We start from the raw sequence: 25,159 nt of genomic DNA on the forward strand, positions 1-25,159 counted from the left end.
GGTTGATAAATTCATATTGTCTCACACTTAGTCCAACCCTAAAGGAATGATTGGTGGAAGATGAATACAAGAGATTTTTAAACTTTAACACAAGTCAGATGACAACTGTTTTACAAAGATAATATATTTTGTAGTGCTTTTACTCCTTTTTTTTTATTTGACATAATTTTGCATCAATCACATTCATTTCTTTTGATCACCATGATGTTGTGTCCACCTCTGCCACCATTTTCCAGGTTTTGAAAAGTCAGGTGCAGACGGAAACATTCCCTGATATTTAATATTTCATCCATAAAGTGACAGTTCTTCATAACACAGAGTCAAAGTGCACATGGACCTTGAGTTTACTCTCTAAAACAGACCTTAAGATTCTGATTTATTATGTACAATTCGTCATAAATTTAAATTAAATTTAAACAATTTGGCAAAACCCTCACAAACATTTGGCACAGAAAGTCGTCAATAAATATACTCAGATATGTATCATAAAAACAGCGAGGAACCGGTGGATCATTGAACATCAACGACAGAAACAAACAGTGTGTGAGACAATCGGGGTGTTTACATCAGATCACAGTTAACATCAGAGTGAGGAGACATAAACCACCTTAAACTAGACCAGGGACAGTTAGTATTTACAAATGTACTCGTTTGATTTGTCTGACTGAACTCCACGTGTGTGAACTTTCAAACAATTCAGCCAGAAACAGGAAAACGTTTACTTTTCTGTGATTAAAAACCTCCTAAAAACACCAGTGATGATTGTTGCACACATCTGCCCCGTCATCACAGGCTATGACCTCATCATCATCATCATCATCATCATCATCATCTGGAGTGATAAAGTCCTTGAAACACATCTAAAATATATATTCATGTCCTTCACAGTGACAAACATATCGAGGTTGTACGAACAGATTTTTGACCGGTTCGGGAGAGGAACGTCACATTTGCAAAATCCTCACATCAAGTTATTTACCGGCTCTGCTGTCCAGGTGCGCGCTGGGTAATGTAGTTCACAGGGACTTGTGCTTCCCCAGCAGGAAGAGGCTGAGGCACTGCAGCAGGCCCTTCATCCAGAGACAGTGAGCCAGGAAGAGCAGCAGCAGGCAGGCGCCGGCCGAGCAGTAGACGCCGATCACCGTGCTCTCCTCTGGCAGGAAACACTTGGACAGAGCGTAACTGCCGGGTGACACTGAGGCCTGGGAGGAGGGGAGGAGGGAGGAAACAGGAGAATACATGGGTTAGAGGTGATGATCAGCGTTAATATCAGCAGAGGAGCCACTCGGCCACCAGGGGGCCTCCAAGAATAGAAAATGTGAACTCTCTCTGGTTCCTCGCATATGACACATTCTGGGAGCACGAGGACATATTTTCAGAAAACAGTCTCATCACAAGGTCCATTTAGCTGTTGTAGATTTAATTCTATTGACTATCTATTACTTCTAATAGAGTTCATCAATCAAAACAATGAAAACAAAAGACCAGAGGTGGCAAAAGCACACACATTCTTTACTCAATGTATAAAAGTACAGAGTTTCCCTCTGAAGGACATTTCTACCGGCTGTTTCTGAACAAAGCTAACTGAACCTCACGACATATTAATATAATTCAAAGACTTTTAAACTTAAAGGTAGAATCCGGATTTCATAGTTGATTGTTGAGTCTCATTCCCAGGATGTCAAATAACAACATTTTGTGTTGGGGAAGCGTCCCGAGCAGCAACAAACTGGGAAGATAAGAAAATGCAGGCAGAGGGCTGCAGGGTCTCTGCAGATACGAGACACTAACACGCCTTTTCTCCCCAGTCCAGTCTCCCTCTCTGTCTGTTTCTGTCTTGTTACTGTATATTTTTACGTTGTTTCATCTCACTATGCCGTGCGTGATATGCATTGTGATGTTGGGAAGGCGACGTGCAATGACGCAAAGTAAAAACAATCCATAATTCCCCTCAAATGTATTAAAACTGAAGTTACAGCGGGAGGCGACCAAATGAAACGCACTGTTAATGTTGAATGAAATAACAGATTTCTCTGGATTTGAACATTTTGGATGATGTACACAACTCAACATAACATATAACAACGTTCTAGTCGTTTTGTACAAAGGCCCTTAAACAGTAATGGGTCAAACATAATATTTCCTCTGTTATCTCATTATCTTGGAAAAACAGCATTTGTTATTCTGAGATAATGACATAAATAACTCGTCATCTTGAGATAACAGATAAAATTTAACTCGTTATTACGGGAAAGTGGAAGAAATAATGTGCTTGTCCCACGACCGTTAGGGGCTGCGTAGTTTTGAGACATTTGAATGCAGTAATGTTACTCTGACCTACCTTTGTTACCACTATTTATTCTTAACTAGTCTAAATACTGTTGGGTAGTTTAATCTGTAACATTATGTCATAATCGATTTGATAATTATATCTTGTATCAATAATCTGAATCTGCAAAGAAACAACTAGCTGAAGCACAAAAAAAAGTTCAATATTTGCCTCAGATCTGCAGTGGAGGAACATAAGTATCTTAAAATGGAATTGCTAAAGTATAAGTCCCTAAAATTGTACTTGAGCAAATGTACTTAGTTACTTTCCACCTCTGGAACCAAAACATTAAAGGAGCAATATGTAAGAATTGGCCACCTGTTGAATTCACACTCCCAACAAATAGTATCAGCTTCTCACCACAGTAACCGCTAACTGCTGCTAACTGTATTCTCTCTGTACAGCCATGACTCTAGCTATTGTTAGCGTGTTAGCTCAGTTAGCCATGCAACTAGCTGGACTACCAGGGGAGTGTTGGTGTTAACGCCGCCAGTACAGGAGTATTTTTGAATGTTTTAAACTAAAATTCCTACATATTGCCCCTTTAAGAGTCAGACAGCTTAAGAATAAGCTGAAACTGACTACAAAGACAGTTTCAGTTGATATATTATTATTATAAAATATTGATTATAGCTGCTTTAGTGTTATTATTCTATATTTACATCTTTTCGGGATATCATGTCTTAATGACTCATTTCGGAGCAGGTCTCTCCAGCTGACGTGGGTTCAACTCACCAGGATGAAGCTGGGGTTGTTCCTGTTCCTCCAGCTGAAGGACGGCACGCTGATTTCTGGGTACTTGTTGTCATGGAGAACCTCACATCCGCTGTGGGTGTGTCCACTCAGGATGAGGCGGGGCTTAAACCACTGCAGCAGCTGAGGAGAGAAAGCCCACATCGAAACCTCAGAGGCCGGTTGCCGCTCGCTTACATCATCAGTTTCATCATCATCATCATCGTCTGCTGTTTCTATACGGGACTGTTTCTGACAGCAGACTGTATTTTAATTGGATGAAGGGCGCTTCAGAAGAAAGAGAGAGGGAGAGAGAAATCGCAGCAGAGGCAGTGTGATGAGACTGCATAGTGCTCACCCTCTGTGAGGCCTCTTTAGACAACACGTCATATTTCTCTCTGAACAGCAGGTGTCGCTCTGCAGGCGGTGCAGCGTCCTGTCCAGTGCAGCCGGCGTCGCTCACTCTGTACAGAGGATAGTGCTGGAGGACAGCACACAGGGGGAACATGATCATCACTTTATCATTTTGACTCTTAATTCATGTTTTACATTTTTTACATTATTAATCCAAAATAATCTTTTTTATTCTATTACTGTAGCCAATCCTTTGTGGTATTTTTCTTCCTTATTTTCCCCTAACTTTAATTGTGCTTTGTAGAAAAGAACAAATGTAGAATGTCATGCTCATAAAGGCTGCTCAATTTAACTGAATTGATTGACAGTAATTTATGCACAGATCCTGAGAGAGTCCAAATATTGTGCGAAAACAACAAACACGCATGCAGCCGAGAAACTGTTGAAAAAAAATACAAAAAACTGGATTAACACTTTTGCTGAAACAAGTAATCAAATAATAAATTTGTCAATCAAACTGAAATTAATCATCAGCACCCATTTTGATAGTAGAGTTATTGTTTCAGTCAGAGGAAGGAGGAAAGACCAAATATTTTCTGCTTCAAGCTTGGACTATTGGTTGACCAGTAATCTGTAACTTGAAGACGTCACTTTGGGCTTTCTGTGCTTGTCTTAGTGTGCGATTTTCACTATGTTTTAAGACAAATTAATCAACAGTGAAATTAGTCAGCAGTGTTGGCCGTTTGTTAGGTAAAATTAACAAAACACTACAAAAAGAGTAATAATTCAGCCACTTTGTTTTACTTTACATCAGATGGAGTTGTAACCGCTTCCAGTTTTCCCCCTTCTCCCCCCATCGAGTAGCTTTAAGATTGTCTGATAGTGTAGATATAACTACAGTATCACATAATATCATTAGCTGCAGCTGTAGAACGCACTGTATATGTGAAACTGCCAGGCAGTGTGGAATAAGATCATTTTAATAATCTTTTAACAGGCTTCTTAATTCATTATCTCCTCACCCCCATGCTGATGGAAAGTCAGGTGAAGTTTTGTAGTCCACAAAACACTCCTGGAGCTTCACAGCAAAACAGAGTTGCAGCATTCTCCTAAACAACTGAAGCAGATGGGGACTAAATACAAAAAAACTTAAGACCCTGCGATCCCAAACTGATCACACCCTTGATGCACGCTCGAGCTTGTGCACCCACAAACAAAGTGCATGCTACTGCTTTTAGCTTAGCAGTTCAGTGAAGATTTCTACTTAAAAAAGGGTGTAAATAACATTTTTTTCAAATCAATTTAGGATCTCGGAGCTTTCCGGAGACTTTGATTACACTGGACCAGCTGTATGGAGCTCTTTTATGTTTTTTGCGGATGTTTTTTATCCTTGCAGCAGAACCCCCATCTATTTCAGTTGTTTGGGAGAACACTGTTTTCCTGTGAAACTTCAGAAATGTTTTGTGGACTACAAAACTTCACCTCACTTTCCATCGGCATGAGTTTAATGCGGCACTCAGAACTTTGAAAAAAATGAAATTAAACTGTCATCCAAGTCAGAATTCCAAGTCAGAAACTAGGTCAGGTGAAGTGAACAATTACCTCTTAGCTTTTCATCACTTCTTTCTTTATGTCGTGTTTTGAAAAGTGCTGTCACAACAACTTGATAGTCGGCATTTTTCACTTCCACTCAGTTGATTTTATGCTTGACAGAAGTCTTGGCGAGCGTGAGGAGGGAGCCGACTCCTCCTGTCTCTTTTTAAGTGCCCTAATTTGATAAATCAGCTGCTGTAGTTCCTTGTGAAGTTCACAGACTGTCCATACAAACATCCGTTTCCCTGAGCAAATGCACTGGGACGCATTTAGTTTGGAAGTCGGGAATACTGACTCGGAAATATCGACTTGACTGACTGACAATCATGTAGACATCCCGGTCTCAATAAACCCGTGTGCCAATGTCTCCTCATATTTGTTGAGGCAACAAATCTGACCCAATCGACAAAGACTTAAAGACATTTTTACGTATATTTTTATTCTATTTAGTTTTGGAAGTACACTGTATTGTTACAGTTATTTTTCTTTATTCTTTACATCTAGTTCTGGTTTAGTGTTTAGTTCAATATCACAACCTTGATGAGTAACCAAACGTATGCTTTAATCTTCCTCTGCTTCATGTTTAAGACCAGAGCTTCTGATGAACAATGAGTGGAGCCTGGTCAGCTTTAGGTTTTCAGAGAACATATAGCACACTTAGTTTACCTGTAGCATGATGGGGGGTGTGGGAGGATAAACCTGCGAGCCCTCACAGCTGTCCGTCACTCCGCTGCTCGTCTGCGAGTTCTGCAGAAAAGACGACATAAAGAATTCATCAGCTGTCTTGTCCACGAGCCCACAACTCGTCCTCAAGCATCAGCCAACATTTTCCAATTTCATATCTCTCCTCCTTCTGTTCGCAATCAGCCACCACTATGAATGTGCATTTGTAAGAGCTGGAGGTGCGACTGAGCTTTGTATAAAAGTGTATTTTTTGACTCGAGTCTTTCACACTTGATGAGCAGCCGCAGCAGCAGCAGCAGCAGCAGCAGCAGCAGCAGCAGCAGCAGCAGCAGCAGTGGAGTGTATTAGAGGTGCTGACAGTGTGAAAGTGTGCTACTGACTTCTTCCCACCTGAAGAGAACAGTTGAGGTCTCTGGAGAGTTTGATCAGCTCCTTCTCCACCGACTGGCAGATGGGGCAGCCGTCACCGTGCAGGGCCACGCTGTTCACCAGCAGAAAGCTGAAGAGAGGGAAGAAAGCGTCTCAGTAACTGCGGCGTGAGATCCAGAGGAGCTGCAGTGAGGCTGCAGAGACACATCGTATTGTCATGTTTGTATTCTGGGTCGATCTTTGAAGAACACGCTCATGCTATATCTAAATCATTAAGACGACACCTACGCTGATGTAGCATTAAACAACAGTGCAACACTGCTGGGCAAACAAGGTTATTTGTCTCGTTAACCACAACATCACAAGATTCATGAATCTGTTTCTATCCTCGTGTAAACATTTACCTGTCTATATATATATATTACAGTGCAGCAACATGAAGCTCCTGGGTTTTAATGAAGCAATCAAAGCATTTAAAGACGGTATGCTGAAAATACAGACCGTTATAGGGTTAATACTTCATATTTTAATAATTAATATACAGTTATATATTAAATATTTGGTTCTAGTTTTGACTCATTTCAGTTCAAGTTCAATAGCTTTTAAAAAATAACATTTTCTGATTCCAGCTTCTTAAATGTGTATATTGTCTGGTTTCTTTCCTCCTCTATGACAGTAAACTGAACATCTTAGAGCTGCGGACAAAACAAGACATTTGAAGGCGTCATCCTGAGCTTTGGGGCACACTGATCGACATTTTACACCATTTTCTGACACTTTATAGACCAGTGGTTCCCAAAGTAGTGGTTGAGGTGAGGTGAGGCTAAATGAGTGAGGGATGGTTCTGCTTCGCTAGCAAAGCATTGACAAGTTTGTGACTGGACTCCCAGATAACTGTAATACAGAAAATAACTCCACCTAACATGAAAACTGCCAAAACAAAGACAAGAAAATATGACAAGCTATGTCTCGCCCTCGGCTTCACCAGCACAATGACAATCCTTTGAAAGCGCTGAATGCTGTTACACAGTATGAATTTAGAGCAGATGAATGTTACACTTTTAATGCTTCCACTATAAAGGTGACTTGCTCCTTATTCTGTTTTTTCAGTAAGATGACACACTGAAGTCGCAGTTCTGTATTACAATGATTGAGATCACACACGGGCGTAGCTGCTGACTTTGTACAACTAATTTGATATCCTCATTAGTTTGAGTAAAATTGCGTTGTGTCAATTACGTGCGGTACTGAATTCAACGGCGTCAAGATATCGTCTGCTACATTAACACTTTGTATTCTTTCCGATTCGTTTTCTTCCTGATTTTCAGGAGGCCTCTGAATATGCAGCATGTTCCATAATAAAAGCAAAAAAAAAAGACAAAGACTAAAAACATACATGTTATTTTTGGAATTGTATAATAATTTACTTTGAATTCATTTTATGGTTATAGCAGGTATTTAAGCATATTTTTTGGCCTTTGCATGGCTTTACTGATAGGACAGCAGAGGTGACAGGAAATGGGATAAGAGAGAGACACGCAGCAGAGGGCCACGACTCGAACCCTGGGCCGCTGCGGCGAGGACAAAGCCTCCGTACATGGGACGCCTGCTCTACCAACAGAGCTAATGGGGGCACCCGTTAGCTCAGTTGGTATTAAAAAGAGGTGTTATTAATACTTAACTTATTTTTTAAATCATTTTGTCCTTATTTTCTTTAAAAAGTCCCTGTTTTTCAGATTTTTTTTTTCAAACCAAAAACCCAACCAACCAAAACGAACGAGAATTGGTGAATATTAAACCTTGCTTTAAAACAAAATGACATTTTTCTTCCTCCATTGACAGATTTCAGGAAAGCTGAGACTTTCGAGCCTTTTATAACTAAATAACAGACCAAAAAGACTTGATAAGAGGGAGGATTTTATAGTGTTTGCTAAATGTGAATCAATACTGACGTCAAAGACAGCGTGTTCATCAGCACACACTGTGAAGGAATGCAGTCTGTTATTTATGCCTATTTGCAGATATTCAAGACCTCTGGACCATTTTACTGCCTGTCAACTTGTTTAAAAGCACTTTTCTGCAGCAGCGGAGTGCCTCAGGGGATTAAACCTGTGACCTTCCCGCCTGCTGAGTCACATCCCCGCAGCGGTGTCGCAGGTCATCCCGTCACTCACTTGACTCCCTTCTTGGTGACGATTCTGGTGGAAGAGGCGTTGAAAACCTTCTCGAAGCGCTGCAGCTTGAACCAGTCCATCCTGCGGGGAGACACAATGTGCTCGTCACACGGCAAAAAAAAAAACCTGCTGCTCGGTCTGTCACGTCTGTCTGTCACCGTTACATAAGAGCTGTGCCATCTCACTTCCTGCCGCACGAGTCCAATCAAAGCACACACGAGCCGCTTCTACGTGTCTACATAATCCCACATTTCTGAATCACAGGCGGAAAATGCTAAACTGTGGGAGGGTTTTATGCATGTCGTTATGTTTGCTTTCACTGCCTCTTCCCCCTGAGAAATTAAGGACAACAGTTTCCAACAGGAGAGTGTTACGTGCAGGGGGTGGACACAATAAACGCAATATCGCTGCAACACAATGCAATCCAACACAACAACACCACAAACATACAGGCTCAAGAATAACCATTAAGTTGAATCAATGACCTCATTAAGAACTAAACATGAGAGCTCCCCGCAGTTTGTCAGATCGCTGTTTATGGTTCAGGTGCTTCTTTCAGGGCTGTAGCTTTTATCCTCGCAGATTTGTTTTAATGTGACTTTATGAAACAAACTCTTATTTCCAAGGTCAGGAATGAAATGTCAATCTCAATATAAACGTCATTAAATTTAAAAAAAGCATTATTTATTTTTGTTTAATAGTTTAAACTGTTAATACATCTGGAGCTCATAATGAGTTGTTTAGACTCAAAACGAGTGAGTATTTGGGGCTTGCTTGTGACTTGCAAATAATGACTTTGTCCCACCTCAAATTTAAAGGGACACTTCACGCCAAAATGCAAAAATACATATGTTTCCCCTTACCTGTAGTGCTATTGATCTATCTCCATTGTTTTGGCGTGAGTTGCAGAGATATCGGCCACAGCTGGCACCGGACTTGTGGTGCTCACAGCGCCAAAAAAACACACTTGAAAAACTCGACAGCAACGTCTCTTTTGAGAAATCATGACCCGGTTACTGAAGATAATCCACAGACCTTGTTGAGATCTACTACTCCCGGACAAGAGGTCTGTGCTCATGACAGCGCAGGATTTAAACATTTCGTCCTTATTGCTGCACTTCAGTCTGTGTCGTGATTCAGCTCAACTTCAACTTCAAGTGATTCAAAGTGCACATCACCCAGAGAGTCTTTGTACACTTTACCAGTTAGTAAAATACACATAAACAAGTAATAGCATTAATAAGATGGCTGAGGTGAGTACACTCGGCAGGTGAAGTCAGGAGACATCCTAATGAGGAGAAAATAGACGGATTTGAAAATGTCAACAGAGCTTGTACGTGTGGTGGAAGGTTATTCCAGAGAATTGGAGCTCTGTGGGCAAAAGCTTGCTTATTAAATCAGGAAATAGTTAAGTTACCGGCATTAAGGGAACGGAAAAGACGTGACGGAATACAAGGAGATATAAGGCTGGAAATATATGAAGGAGCCAGTCCATTTAAAGCTTTAAAGTTTGAAGAAAGAGAATAGTTCCTCCATGAAACTGCTCACAATAAGGTCTGTGGATTATCTTGAGTAACCAGGTCATGAGTTCTGGAAAGAGACACTGTTGTTGAGTTTTTAAGATTGATTTTTTTGGCACTTTGAGCACCACATGCCGAGTGCCGTCTAGTTCCATTATGTTGGAGAGAAATCAGACATCTCTCCAGCTGATATCTCCAAAACTCTGGATCTCGCACCAAAGCAGTGTAGGAATGTTTTTGTTTTGGGGCTGAGCTGTCTTTTATTGAGGATAGTGAGTCTAAAAGATATCAGAATCCAAAGTCCAAGTTATTTTTATGTAATTGTACTGTATAATGTGGCTCTTTAAGGGATGCAGCTGGTATTATATATATTCTTCTTTCTCTAAATAAGAAAATACCACAAAAATGCCAGCACAAACAGGGTGTTCGACTGTCTTTCAGTACTTTCCAACTACCTACTCTATTTGTGGCTCTCAACCTCCCGCCTATTAATTGAGTGTTTATGGCAACAGGATGATGTATGTGGGTAGCACATTATCAAACCGTTTGATTTATGTTTTTACAGCATCCCAACGTTTTGGGAATAGGAGTTTCTTTATCATTTTTCCCCTTTTCTTCTTTTCCATACGTCCCAAATCTCTAAAAAAAACAACTCATCAGACACCTGACCCCTCAGTGTTCCCACTGGTACCTCACTGCTTTTACTGTGTCCAACCCCATTTATATAACATCTTCCTACTAATTGGCTCACAGTCAAATATTTTGTCAATGGTTAAGCCATGTGGGCAATGTCCTTTAGTCTTATTTTTTTACTGGCTGCGGTGTAACAGAATGAGGCTTTTATTGACATTTCCTGGCAGCTGATACCTGTCTACTCTGGTCAAAGTCAAAGCGAAACACGAAGTGGCAAGCAGAGAAATAAAAGTCCTTATCTTATTGAAACTCCATGCACAGGTTTACCAAGGTTTGCTGATCATGCCGTTTACGAGACCAAAGGTTAAACAATAAAAAAAACAATAACTCTATAGGGCTGTGGTCATGTTCTTACTCGTAATGGAAACCGATGTCATGATTTCCAACCAGTACAACCAGTTCTGTGTCAGTCGAATGCCTGAACATCCTGTGGAAGCGGCGCACGTCGTCCTCCCAGTGCTGCAGACACACAAAAACAACACAAACACAAGCCGAAGCAGGTTTCAGTGCAGGCCTTTTAATAAGACACTCCCCGGGGAAGCTCATGAGAGATAATAGGATCTCTGAGGGTCACCCAGGAGCCCCCATGGGTGGCTGAGCCGGGCTGCTTTGATTCAGACTCCAGATTCAATTTTGCACCTGCAGGGGCCGAAACTGCTCACAAGAGGCCTTTAATTACATCAGTCCTGTGTGTTTACATGATGTTTTTCATCCCGATGTGTCTGTAAACAACTCCATGATGCTACTTTTAATTAGCGCTGATGAAACAATTCATCGACTGACAGAAGATTCATGTGATAATTATAATCATGTCACTGAAATGCCAGATATCTGCTGGTTTAAGGTTCTAAAATGTGCAGATTTTCTTCTTTTTTATCATTTAATTTGAATATATTTGGGTTTTTACTTGACGGCCTGGTAACTCATTCCTCACCACTTCACTGTGTGCACCAGGAATGGACCGATTATCGGCCTGGCCAATCATCTGGGCTGATATCTAACATTTTTTCCGATTATCTGTATCAGTGTTTTTTTGTGTCCGACTGCCAATAAAATAGATTGGATTTAAAAACGCACTACTGTTTGCACCCTCACCCACAGTACTTTCTGACTGGTTAAACATCATGAGTAATAACCTATCAACACTAAATAAACTGATTTTGCCAAGTAACTTGCGACTAAAGTTATCAAATAAATGTAGTGGAGTAGCAGAACATGGAAATACAAAAGTAAAGTACCTCAAAATTGTACTTTAGTCCAGGATTTGAGTAAACTGTAGTTAGTTACATCACATCACTATCTATTCTAAATGTTGAGACGAAGATTGGTCCAGATTTCTGTCCAAATCTGTCTCTTTGATTGCTAAAAACCATATCCGCACCACATTATTAATCCATTAATCAAGAAAATGACAGACAGATTAACTGACAATAAGAATAATTGTTAGCTGCAGCATATTTCAAATAAAACCTACGGTAACTGTTGACCGGCATCTTTGAATACTTTCAGTCAAGTAACCCGAACTGATTGATTGATCAAGAAATAATCAATAGATTGGTCCAAATTGAAAACAACCTCTAGCTGCAGACCTACTTCCAGTGTTCCTCTCTGCAAATTCAAAGACTTGTGTCCTTCCTCTTCCTTAAAAAACTAGTGAATACAAATTGCACAAGAGGTGCCAGCCGAGCGTTGAAATGAATGAGGAAGCTGACGGGGGAACATGGTAGATTAGTGGAGATTTTACAGTCTGCAAGCTCTGTTTCCTTTTTTTAATGAGGTGCTGCACCGTGCAGCAGCTTCCTCTTTCTTCTACCTCACATGATGGATCCAATTTGACAATCCAGTAATAGATGTCTGGGAATTCCCAGGGGGGGTTTATTTTTCTTCCTAAAGCAGGATGGATGCTGCTGCAGCTGCTGCTGTTGTTATTGTTGGTGTTTTCCTCAAAAAAAAAAACCCCTGCAGCCTCTCGGGCCTGGGTGGCACAAAATGATGGTGGCCGGTGCTCTGCATCCATGTACTGTTCTCTCACAAGCATCATCATCACCACCATCACCATCATCATCATCATCATCATCATAAGCTCTGTGGCTTTGCAGACAAAGGGGGGGTAAAAGGGAGCTCTGCGTTACCTTTTGCGAGCTCCACTTGCCTTCGTCGAAGATATCCCCGAGAATAAACACAATTTCGGGCCTGAGCAGCCACAGAGCGGTTTGGAAAGCTCTCTCCATCTGCCATTCCCTGCGCGTTTTGGAGACAACAAGTATCGTTATTCGGTGCTTTTGTTTACAATTCCTGCAGAGAAAGGCAGCACAGAGAGGTGGTGGTGATGGACTGCCTCCAAAAATTGTAAAATGACATTACCTCCTCAGCTTGTCGAACCAGTGTCCCCCGACGGCTCCGAGGAGGTGGGTGTCCGACAGCACCATAGCGCGGACCGCGGAGTCCAGCGGCTGGCCGTCGATGCCCTCTCCGCCGCGAGCATGGCTGATCTTCGGCCAGGCGCACTTGAGGATGGTCGGGAAGTAGATGAGATACTCGCAGAAGAAGAAAACACCGCCGACCACGAGAATCAGCAGCACCGCGACCATCCATCTGACGTTAAACCTCGGCATTTCTTTGTTATTCGGCGTTTGGGATGCCCTGAACTGGCGCACTGGCGGTGATGGAGCGGTCCATGAGGCATCTTCACCTCTTCCAGACCGGCTGCTTAGGTCTCCAGCCGTGTGATGCTCATGGCAAGCTGCCTCTGAGGCTGCGCCGGGTCGAGAAAAAGCTCCGTGTCGAGTCCGGCCGACGAGAAATATGAGATGGTAAGTTAAAGATGTCCCCTGTTTGTGGAGGACAGTCGCAGGGACAGCAGCCTGCCGCGGTTTCCCCAATCTCAGCTCCTGTCAGCGCTCAGCCGTCAAGCTACAGGCACTTCCGGTGAGCGCTTTTTCAAAATAAAACGATCATGAGGATCAACTCTAGTGACAAAATGATGAGCTCTGGGTAATAATTGTCACCTGTCTGTTTCTCCTGTTGATGGTGATTCTGCGTCGTGTTCAGGAGGTAGGAGGCAGATTCTCTCTCTCTCTCTCTCTCTCTCTCTCTCTCTCTCTCTCTCTCTCTCAGGCAGGCACCTGCAGAAAGGGGGAGCTAAGGGGGCTTGTGCACCTGCCCATTTGCCCCTGATGTCACAAAGTGCACCTTTGTCAAGGTGTATTTTATTTTGGGTTTTTAATCAAACAGCTTTTGCTAAATCTGGAAGTCTGATTTAAAGCTGCTAGATTATATGTCATTACACAGGAAAGCGCTGGCTGTGGACTGCCAGCGCTGCCACTGACACTGCCCCTTTGCGGTTTACTATCGATTGACATCGGGACATCAGAGCAAGGAGGATGTGGGTGCATGACATGATCCATAGGTGACCAAAAAGAATACGGTGAATATTAATGCCGTGGCCAGGAACAAGAACAAGATGAGACGTTATTTCTGAAACGCTGAGAGATTTTCAACTCGAAGCCCTCGGAGCAGCCGCCCAAAAAAGGCCCAGCGTCTTTTCTCTGGGCGGCCTTAAAGTGTAACTCTCGCCAAAATGCAACCTAGGCTTTTTTTGTGAATGTACCCCAGTCAAACCTTTGTAAAAGCATAATCACGACGAAAAAGCCAATGGCGAAAAAGCCATTTCAACAGTGATAGCCACATAAATAATATAATCAAAATAATCAAAATTTGTATACATGTAAATGTATAGTTTACTTTTACTTTGATACTTTAGGACATTTATTGCCTGAAAATTACTTTTGATAATGAGTAACATTAGTTACAAGTAGTCTGCTATTCCTATGGTTGACTTTCACTTTTACCAAAGTAATATTGTAAAATAATATCTTTACTTTTACTCAAGGATGAACTTTAGGTCAACTCATATAGTTAGACTGATGAATTAAACTAACAGCTACAAAATTAATAAATTAAAAAAAAGAAGAAAGAAAATCATCTCATACCTGGTGAAATATGGGCCTATACAAAGTGGCAAAACATCAGCTGGTGGCGTGTGTGTGTGTGTGTGTGTGTGTGTGTGTGTGTGTGTGTGTGTGTCAGATAAGCTCCACAGACATACAGGAAGTTAATGGATGCAAATAACAGGGAAAAGAAAGAAAGAAAGCAGACTGCAACACTTATCAGGGTGTTTTAGTTGATGCAGCCAACCTCTTTGAGTTGGTAAAGGCTTTGACCCGTACGCACACGTACGTGCCTATGTCACACTGAATGTGTTCACACACACAAACCCCAGAACATGATAGAGAACATTTACTCAAATACTTTAGTATACTAAAATACAATTTTGTGATACTTGTATTTTACTTTATTTTATGCTAATTTCTGCAGTAAATTTCAAAAGAGAAAAAGGTTTTTGTACTTTTTGCTCCAGAATCAGAATCAGGTTTATTGCCAATATTTTGTAAATATATGTAAATCGTTTTATTATTTTTTATTAGAAACCTTCACGTTTTTTGTTTGACTCACAAAGTACTCAAAGTAACACATTATTGTTGTCAAAGTTTGCCAAATGCATAAAAATTAAAAGCTAACTCGGCTAACTTCCGGTGCCTCTCTTGCTAACACCGGCGGGCTTGACGGTTGAGTTGTGTGTATGCGTGCGCGGCGCGGGGGCGAGTGGAGGTGGAGGCGGTCGGGTGAAAAACACTTGAACTAAAAGTTGAAACGCTGGAAAAAGTTTTTCAGTTTGTGAAACTGTAAAAAAACTTTTTGAGAAGAGCTCATCTGATCGGTGATGAGACAACCTGGCTACCGGCCACACAAACAAACCAGCACAAACAGATGGACAGGAGCCAAAAACTATAGGACAAATGAGATTAAGTGATTAAGAGCAGGAATCCAATCAGCAGGAGGCTGCCTGTGTGTGCAGCTCCTGTCTGTCAGCTCTGAGACTGGAACCAGAGAGGATTCTCATTCACACAGGGGACGCTTTGCTTCGACAATACTATTTTAATTATGGCCTCAGCGTACAGTTACCTGTTAAACAAGTTGGTCTGCATGTCTAACTGCTTGCTCTGCTCACACATGTTAGGTAGAGGAGGGATTTTTTACGTCCCTTCACTCCTCCTGACCTCTCTTCAACTTGACCCTGAAACATTTGTTCCAGCTGCAGCTGCAGAGTGCATGATTTGACTGGTGCAGAAAGAGGAAGTGGTGAGAAGCAGCAGCACAGAGTGAAACTGGCTCAATAGCACGATTAAAGGGAAAGGCATCTCAACTGTCAGATTTATCATTTGTGTGAGGTCATGAATGAACATTTTGTCTCCCGAAACCCAAAGAGGGTGGAGAGACTAAACTCTGCTCCCCCTCCAGATGTGCAGTCTGGGCTTTGCTCCACTCACAGCAGCCCTTGAGGACATGAAAAAGTCTTTGCCTCAAATTATAAACTGCCCTTCAAATGCATAGCTAAGTGAGTTTTAAACCCTGAAGCAGAATAACAAAGCTGCTCTGTTTGACTCCTCGCATTTCAGTCTCAAGGAGAAAGTCTTGAGAGATCCACTAATACCAACAAACCCACCCCCAGGAGTAGCATTTCTAATTTGGAGCTGCTCTCCTTCAAAACACAATTCACACTCTTTTACATCACAAATCATAGTTTCAATCATAGGCGGAGTCTGAGCGACCATTGGGGTCATGTCTTCAGTAAATCTGGGAGGTTTAGGAACCCGGAGGAGCTTCACATCGTGTTAAAAATTGCAAAGGGTTAAGGCTGATGTCAGTTTCTTAGGCGAGTATTCATTTTTTGAGTGGAGAGTGCAAGTTGGAAAATAAAATGTTCTGTGCCCTGTTACAGTAACTGCCTCCCCAAACTGTGATGTAAAACGTCGACTAAAATACCCTTTTTCTTCAAGGGCTGTATACAAGATTTTACTAATACGAATGTCATGAGTCCCCCCTGGAAACTGAACAGTTCTGTAAGGTTATATTTCCAACAACGTTTACTTAAAAAGACTTTATAAATTGAATCATGGGCCATATAATTTGTTTTTTTGTGTGTTTTTTTTTACAAGAATTTACCAAAAAACGTCTTTCATGTCAAAGTGAAAACAGATTTCTACAAAGTAATGTCAATTAATTAAAGATACATACTTCTTGTCAAAAAAGCCAAATTATATTGACCATGATATTTATAAAAGTAATAAAAGGGGGAAACATCTAAGGTGGTGTGTACTTTTTAATGGCACTGTATATGCATATCTCATGTACTGTATAGGAGCAAGGTGACTGAAAAGGGCACCGGCTGCACACCGACTCCTACATTAATCCATCTGTGGGTAGAGAGTCAATAAATACATCTAATATATGCAAGAAATCTCAATTTATTCATGATGTAGGTTGTTGTTTGTATCTTTCCAAACTGTACTGTTTCATTATTGTACTTCCATATCCTTCCAGCTTCAACTGTTTTTTAATCTCGGAGTCTGAACACAGTGAAGGCATGCATGTGACTCGAGTGTACAAAAGCTCCCATGTAGAAGTGCAGTTTCATTTGGAACCGGTTTTAACTAAGAGCTGACGAGCGAGTTCAGCTGGCTGGAGCAGCCGTCTGTCTGTCATCGTCGACAAAGGAGGAAACAAGACAACGTTTCTGCAACATTTATTTTCTTTTAGGCTTTCCTTAAATTAATAATCTTTTGTTATTATTTTGGGCAGTATAAAAACGGCACGATGACGATGTCTGGAGTGTTACAATCTTTTCACAACCCACCACCTCAACCACCCTTTCTTCGTGTGACAGCACATAGTAACATAAATATAAAAATATAAAGAAAATAACCAATAACAACAACAACAACATTAATAATGGAGTAATAAATAAAATAATGGTAAAAGCCCTAAACTATAACAGTACAAACAGAAGGTCCTAGAAGTTATAATGCTGATATGCTGTGCAGTAATGAAACAGGTGATAATCCAACATGAGTAAGATAGTTACGGATGAAATAAAGGAGCAAACACAGAAAATATTAAAGGTGCACTATGTGGTTTTGGGGAAGAAATTTTAGATCTTAAGTGACTGACTTTGTTATGCCTAAACAGACCAAATAAACAAACTCGCTTTGTTTTCATGACTGAATAAACTGAATAAACAAACTGATCTTGTTGACAACACAATTTCATACTGTTTTACTTTGTTTATGTGGCGGACCCTGCCACCTTTCCAGGTTCAAACAGTGTTCTGGGGACCTTATTTTCCTCTGAGAACAGCTTGTTTATTCAGTTATGGAAAAAAATAATATTTCTGAGATTGCATTTATTATTACCTTATGAAAATTGTAAATATTAAAACCCAGTGCAACACTGTGGTGCATTGATGTGTTTTTAGTAGATTTTGGACAACAGTGGAGCTCCATGGCACAGAGGAATATAAGACATGTCATGTTACGTAAAAGATACTGATTCATTAATTGTTGGTTTTGGTCTTTTCAGGAAAATGGTCTCTAATAGTTACTGTCCTTAATCCTTATCAAACATTGATTAATAAACAAATCTAGTATTTCCCCACCAGAATGTTATCGCTGACATTGGGGAGAAGGCTTTGAGATAGCATTATACATAAACGTTATGAGCAATATAATTAAACGTCTAAGTAAAAAAAATAAAGGAATCACTCTATAAAATACCCATCAAGCTGTAGTTTTTATTTTGCACGGTGTAAAGTAGGTCGTTAAAACCCCAAATTTCAAGAAGAAATTCAGAGGAGGACTTGCCCACAAGTGTCTTTAATGGCTGTTCATCAAACCTGCAGGAAACACTGATTCATGCAGTCATTAACTTAACAAATGAAGGCGACAAAAAGGAGAATTTTCAGGTGAAGCATGCATGTGCGTGTTAATAAAAACGACTCCCCGCTAGTTATCTGCTGGTTCTCTGATACAGGTTTGATTCATGTGAAATTAGTCTGACTTATCGACCCCCAGACGCTCATCGGAGGCTGTTGTTATGCTGTGACGCTGTGCTGCAGCGTGTCGGAAGAAAAATGTCACTGTAAGTTTCCATCTCCTGAGTCCTGCCCCAGCTGTTCCACCACAGGTGAATTTAAATGAGTGACTCAGCTCGCCTGTCGTCTGACGGAATAAATAGTTTCTTTAGAAATGTGTGATAATGGATCTGAAGTGAGGAACCTGCTGGTTTAGCAGACAGTGAGTTTTTTCAAGGTTAAATTTTAAATCAGGAGCAGGTTATCTGTCCAGTTGGCATTTTCGGGCCTGATGAGTAATTGACTGATTCTGTGTTAGAATATTTATTTTAAACTCAGTGTCTGGATGTGGTTACGCTCCATGTGAATAGCTCTGATATTGCACTTTCATAGTCTAACAAAACTTATAAATCTGTAAGAAGGTTTTACATACTGTTTTATTTCAGGTTGAACACTTCAGTGGACATCAGACTGGAGCTCATCTTTCCTCCTTTAACTTGAAGGAACACTTCAACATTCTGGGAATTCATTTTTATTTATTTAACCTTTATTTAACCAGAAAGTGCCATGAGATTGAAATGTCTTTTTCGAGGGAGGCCTAGCCAAAATAGCGCACCCTGACAAAGTTACAGAAGTTATACAATAGAGCAAGTCAAATTCAGCGTATATGCTTTTTTGTTGGGAATTAGATGAAAAGATTGATTCAACTGTCATGTTTGTAAGATAAATACATAGCAGCTGGTTAGCTTAGCTTAGCATAAAGACCAGAAACAAATGAAAACTGCTAGCCTGGCTCTGTCTGAAGGTAACTAAATTCATCTACTAGCACCTCTAAAGCTCACTTATTAGTATGTTATTGTTAGTTTGCTGATTCTGTACAAGAAGCAAAGTTAAAAACAACACATGGTGGTTTTAGAGACCTGTTGCCAACTTACTACTATTACTACTATTACTGCTCCCTTCCAAGAAATAGTTTGACAAAAACCCCACGAAAAAACAGCAAATTGTCGTTTTTACATATAAAAAAAAAGTGATCAAAATGATAAAAAACAAAAACAAAAGTCATGACAAAACTAGAGTCTTTCCATCAGTTTAATTCTGCATCTAAGTAACAATAGGGTCTCCGTATGCACAGTTTTTCTCGATACCCAGGTTGAACCAGTTGCCTTTTCCTCCTTTATAGGCACTGGTGACTATTCTCGCCCAGCCGTGTTCTCCCTGAAAACAAAACAAAAACAGTATTATTTATTCTGCATGCAAGAAACTCAACATCAGTGAAACGTCTTAAAAAACACTTTCCTGGGAGGTTTCTACTTAAGAGAGTGAATTCATGAGTATCAGAGTAGTAACGCGTGTCAATTTAAGCTGATGACTGATGTCAGACTGTCAACAGGCTGAGCAGGCAGGGAGCGGTGCAGACAAAAGAAGGGAGAGACGAACCCAAAACTCCCCCCACGAGTTCCTGACGATCCAGTACTCGGTCCCGTCCTCTGCCACACCCCAACCAGCCACAGATATGATGTGATTGGGCAAAGACAGCGGGTGAAACTCTGAGAAGATCCCTCCAGAGTATTGCTCCAGGCTGTTGGTGGCCATCAGGGCACAACTGAAAGACAGAGGGGAGAGTTTCTGAAGTGTGAAATGCACATCTCTTTCATCTTATTCTCTTTTCACATTATTTTGTTCAATAAAATGCGACAATGAATTATAGCCACAGTATTATTATGGGCTCAAATAAGTGACCAAAGGTGTATTTTTTTGGCTGGATTTCTGTGGTAAAGACCACACTGTGACATGTAGTGAGGGAAATTTCACACACTTTTCTGCAGTCAGATGTTCACAAAAGTACTAACAAACCAAGTGTAAGGGTGACTGGGTTGTGGAATAACCAATTACAAGCCTCGAGTTTGGTTTTACGATCGTCGCCCTCTTGCTTTTTTGAGCCAGATGTGACCATTTTTGGATGAGAGAGTCGAGTTGGGAGGATACGCACTGCTACGCCTCTATCCTGATTCAAATTCACCAAGGTAACAACCTGGCGATCGTCTACTTTTCTCTAAATAGGACCATAATTTACAAAACGAACATCATGCTGTATTGAAGAAGACTTGAAACAAGAGATTGAGACCATAAACTCATTAGGAAACTGTCTACTGAGGTAATAAAACAAGTGAGAAGTAGACTCATTTTCTCATAAGGTTACATACAATCATATTTCTTTTTGAGACCAGTGGCGTCACCGCCTGCTGGCCCTTAGAAAGAATGCCGGTTTAAGACAGGTTGCTGTGTTGGCATCACTCTTCAGACGCGGAGGCTCTACGTATATATATATATATATATATATATATATATATTATATTCAGGATTTCAAGTTTTTAAAAAGTTTGATCCAACACATCTGCAGGTATATTACAAAAGCGCACTGAAGACTTTTTTTTGAAGACCTTTTGAATACTGCATGGAATTAATTTAAAGACAATATAAAAGCTGTCGAAGCCAGAACTTTAAAGAATAACTGCTAATGTGAGTCGTTAAACTATCAATGGACAGGGTGAGGAAAAGAACATCAGCAAACTGTTAAGTGACATAAACTTGCACTGTGTTCATTAAAGTGGATGCATAGTGAAATAGGTAAGTCTATAAGATAAGCACATTAAGGCTTTAAATTCATATAATTTACTGTATTTTAAGATGTATCTGAGTGAAATAAAATAACACTCAGCGCTGTTACGTTTCTCAAAGGTTTTAAGAATGATTAAATATGTATCCACTAATAAAAACTTCACTATGATTAAGAATGGCTCTGTGTAGAGTTTAGGCTGAATCTCTTACTTCACACGGAGTGTGTAGGCGGACGGATAATAAGAAACGACTGGGGAGGATGACTTACTCTACCTGATGGGCCCGTTGGTGTAAATTTCAGCTTTCATCTCGTCTCTTCCAGAAACTTCTCCATAGTCGCCCACTTTCCACACAGTGTAGTTCTTCACAATGGCACATGACCCAAAGAAGGAGCATGTACCACACTGGTTAAACTGCTCACACTCTGAAACAAATAGAGACTATTTATGATGTTTTACAGAACAGTGTGACATTTATTTTACCATCCAGTTCCAGATAATTTCCATTGATTAATTTTTGGATTTTCAAGGTTGCTGTTATAATGATAATATTATTGCATTGCAGCTGCTTTGAGTCCGTAATCAAACAAACTACAACCTAGTGTGTTGGTCCCTCAATTATATCCTATTTATTTTTTTTTTCCAAAACAACATACCTGCCATTTAAAGACATAACTGTCCTTAAAAGTAACAAAATAAAACTAGATTGAAACTTCACGGATTTGGCCTTCATATTCATCCCAACTACACACCTGTATCTTCAGACATATCAACACCTGACAAAATACCCAAAACCACTTCTGTGGTAGTTCCCTCACAAAAGGTGTCTCCAGGACCTCATTTTTCCATGATACCACACACACAGACTCAAAAGGTGAAAACATTTTACACTGCAGGTAAACTTAAGTTGTCATTTCGCAATAACAGCTGACATAACAACACTTCTCTAGACTCGATCCTTTATGTATGTTTTTCCACTAAAATACATATATAATAGATGGCAAAGAATATGTGGACAGCAAACCCATACACCCTCATGTGACTGTTCATCATCACACTCCAAACTCATCCTGTATATGCTGCTACAACAGCCTCCATTCTTCTGGGAAAACTTTCCACATGATTTTGGAAAACCTGGCTGAAGGAATTAGCTCCCATTCAGCCTCAAAAACATCATTAAGGTTAGCCACTGATCTTGTTCGATAAGGTCTGGCTTGTAATCTGCTTTCCTCGTGTTGGATCATGGAGTTAAGGTCTGGGTTCTGTGCGGGCCAGTCAAATTCTTCCACATCAACCTGTGAAAACTATTTCTTAACGGACCTCGCTTTGTCCATGAGGGGATTTTCATTTTCAACCATCAACTGTTTGCACAAAGCTGGAAGCACACTTTGGTCTTTAATATCATTGTACGCTTAAGCATTAAGATTTTCTGTAATTGGAACCAGGGTGTCCACATACATTTGGCCATATAGTGTAAATTTAACAGCAGTCGGAGTGATCGCAACCAAAAAAGTTAGACAGTGTAGATTTTTTACTTTGGTTTTTGGCTTGGTAGTTGTTGCAGGTTTCATCAGGAATGCCCCTCTTGTGTGCGTAGGCGTAGATTCTCAGGTGATCTCCTCCATAACAAGAGCCCGCCCCACCACAGTCGATCACGTTCTGGACTGACAGGTAGGCTGACGGCCACGTTCCTCCACGCTTGATGTTGATACGGTCTTGAGGGAAAGAATAACAATAACGAATATTAGCATGTTGAAATGGTTTCTCATAAAAACAACACGGTATAAGATCTTTATAACACATCATGTAAACAAACGGTTTAAATACAGATAAAAGATACATATTTAACAGAAAGCCATCCCTCTACTCAGATCTTGTTTCCTCCCTCCTCCACCCATCCCTCTCTCTGTTGCCATGGTTACCAGCTAGTGCACTGGTGGCTCCCATGGCCCAGCAGGACCCACAGTACTGGGGGATGTGCTGGTTCCGTGTGACGCTCACATAATTCTTCCCGTTGATGTTCCTCCAGTCCCAGGACGGAGGAAGGTCCGACACCTTCACATACTCGTGTGGGCGAGGCTGCGTCCTAAAATAAGTAAAGGATGAGGCTCACGTTTCGCTGTGATTGTAAATATTAAGATGAGTTTTGTTTTTTAACCCTCGTGTTTTAAAAAATGACAATAAATCAACCTTGTAACCTCTTAAGGAAAAAACATAGTTATATTGTAATAAATATAGAAAAATACAGTAGATCTGTAATATAACAGAAACACATCACACAACAAGCAAAAAGTATGTTTGATCTAATTAATTTTACTTGAGTACCCTTAACTGCCAAATTTTGTAAAATTACAGCTAATCAGCCAGAGATTATCTGAAGGACTTAATACATTTAATCGGTCTAAGCACATCAATAATTCATTTCAATAGTCATTTGCAGTAAAAATGAAACTCTTTGTCAAAATTTTGAACAACCAGTGATGAAATATTAAGTATAATTCACTCAAGTACAGTTCTTAAGTACAATTTTGAGGTACTTTACTTGAGTATTTCCATTTTCTGCTACTTGATACTTCCTCTCCACTACATTACCTTGATAAATTTAGTTACTAGTTACTCTGCAGATTCAGATTATTCAGTGTTTATAGGCTATTAATTGTGACGTGTTACCAATCAGATAGTGTTATGGGCGGGACATTGTGTGAGAGGATGCTGCATCAGAGCCAAAGTAGCACATTTTTAAATTAGTTCATTTTATCAGTAATCTGACAGAAAAATTCCCAATACGATAATCATAAAATGCTTAATATTGCCCCCGATAATCATCCAGGGCAGATAATCAGCCTACTCCTAATTATTACCCAGCAAGACATGCAGAAAAGGCATGAAAAATCACTCAAGTAGGTGCCTCTGTGAATCAGTAAATCCTCTTCTTGTGATGGCCCTACTTACATTTTTATCAAATAATCCTAATGATTAATTAAAGGAGAACTTAAGAGATATTTCATAAAATAATGACTGTGCTGTGGTTCATAATTTCACATTTCACTGTGTGAAATTATCACAAAAATACCCCAAGAAATAATTTATATTATAATATAGTAAAAATAGTAAAGTAGAGAAAACAATCCAAGTTAATGGAACCAGAAACCCTTAACTTACACTACTCAGTGTTAGTTATGGATGTTGGGATATTTTAGTGTTTCACTTCACTTTTATTTTGTGTTTTGTGACACATTTCATTTGACTTTTATTACATACCCATATCTCAATATCCTTCATATATATATAAACTCATTTTGAGTAGTTTATATGAGTTATAACAGCATTAACCGTTGTTACCACACCAGGGTGACTTATATAATATAAATATAAATTCACTACTCAATACAATATGAGCCTTTACAGCACGTGAGGAATAGTTACATGGCATCTGTGCCCTCACAATCATGTTGTCAGAAGGCAAATGTTCAAAGTAGTGAAACATGAATCAAAAGAAAGTAACGTCACATCTCATCTGCAAATCTCAGTCGGAGGTAAACAACGAGCCCACATCATTAAACTGTCAGTGTCAGTGGAAAATGTACATTGTCTCGTCACTTACTTGACAGAGTCTGGTGTGTCGTCTCTGATGGGTTTGTAACAAGGCTCAGATGAAAGTCTGGAGGAGCTGCTTTGAATAGAAGCTGATAATAAACAAAGCAGCAGCGGCACAGTCTCTGAAGGCGCCATGTTGGCTCCGCTCTGCCATCTGACGCACACACACATATACACACACACATACACACAGCGCCCCCTGCCGGCTCCTGTTGCCATGACACCCTCCTGCTAAGTTGACAGATGTTGACATGTCTTGTAACTTTTGTAAACAATTATTATATTATCCCAATATTATTATATACATATCAATACCAATAGAATAAATGTTATTTTTATTTTAGGCGACTAATTTTGTTTACTCTCTTAACCTTAATTATATTGTTTGTTACTACAACAATCCTCTGTCTAATGACGTCTGTATTGGTCTATATATGTACCCATCTGTCTGTCTACTTATTCTATTTTTCTCTGTTTAATTTTCATCTTATGTTATGTTCTGTACATGAATTTGTTTGTGTTCT

The 25,159-nt window shown here is 40.2% G+C and overlaps 2 protein-coding genes across 2 annotated transcripts; both read right to left on the reverse strand.

Annotated features, from left to right (window-relative positions):
- Positions 1-150: 150 nt before the first annotated feature.
- mppe1 (metallophosphoesterase 1) lies at positions 151-13,280 on the reverse strand. Its single transcript, XM_073491444.1, has 9 exons — positions 12,813-13,280; positions 12,581-12,689; positions 10,804-10,907; positions 8,236-8,316; positions 6,083-6,191; positions 5,675-5,755; positions 3,420-3,542; positions 3,065-3,205; positions 151-1,202 (listed from the first exon to the last, which is right to left on the reverse strand). Exons 1-9 carry the CDS (start codon positions 13,061-13,063, stop codon positions 1,017-1,019), a joined length of 1,185 nt encoding a protein of 394 aa, XP_073347545.1. The 5' UTR covers positions 13,064-13,280; the 3' UTR covers positions 151-1,016.
- A 6,211-nt stretch (positions 13,281-19,491) lies between these two features.
- On the reverse strand, positions 19,492-24,770 carry LOC141017202 (cathepsin Z). Its single transcript, XM_073491853.1, has 6 exons — positions 24,643-24,770; positions 22,961-23,124; positions 22,574-22,753; positions 21,313-21,463; positions 19,858-20,023; positions 19,492-19,635 (listed from the first exon to the last, which is right to left on the reverse strand). The coding sequence occupies exons 1-6, from the start codon at positions 24,768-24,770 to the stop codon at positions 19,522-19,524; spliced, it is 903 nt and encodes a 300-aa protein (XP_073347954.1). The 3' UTR covers positions 19,492-19,521.
- Between the last annotated feature and the right edge of the window lie 389 nt (positions 24,771-25,159).

This window comes from Pagrus major, chromosome 21, assembly GCF_040436345.1.
Source record: "Pagrus major chromosome 21, Pma_NU_1.0".
In the NCBI taxonomy this organism is placed as follows: Eukaryota; Metazoa; Chordata; class Actinopteri; order Spariformes; family Sparidae; genus Pagrus; species Pagrus major.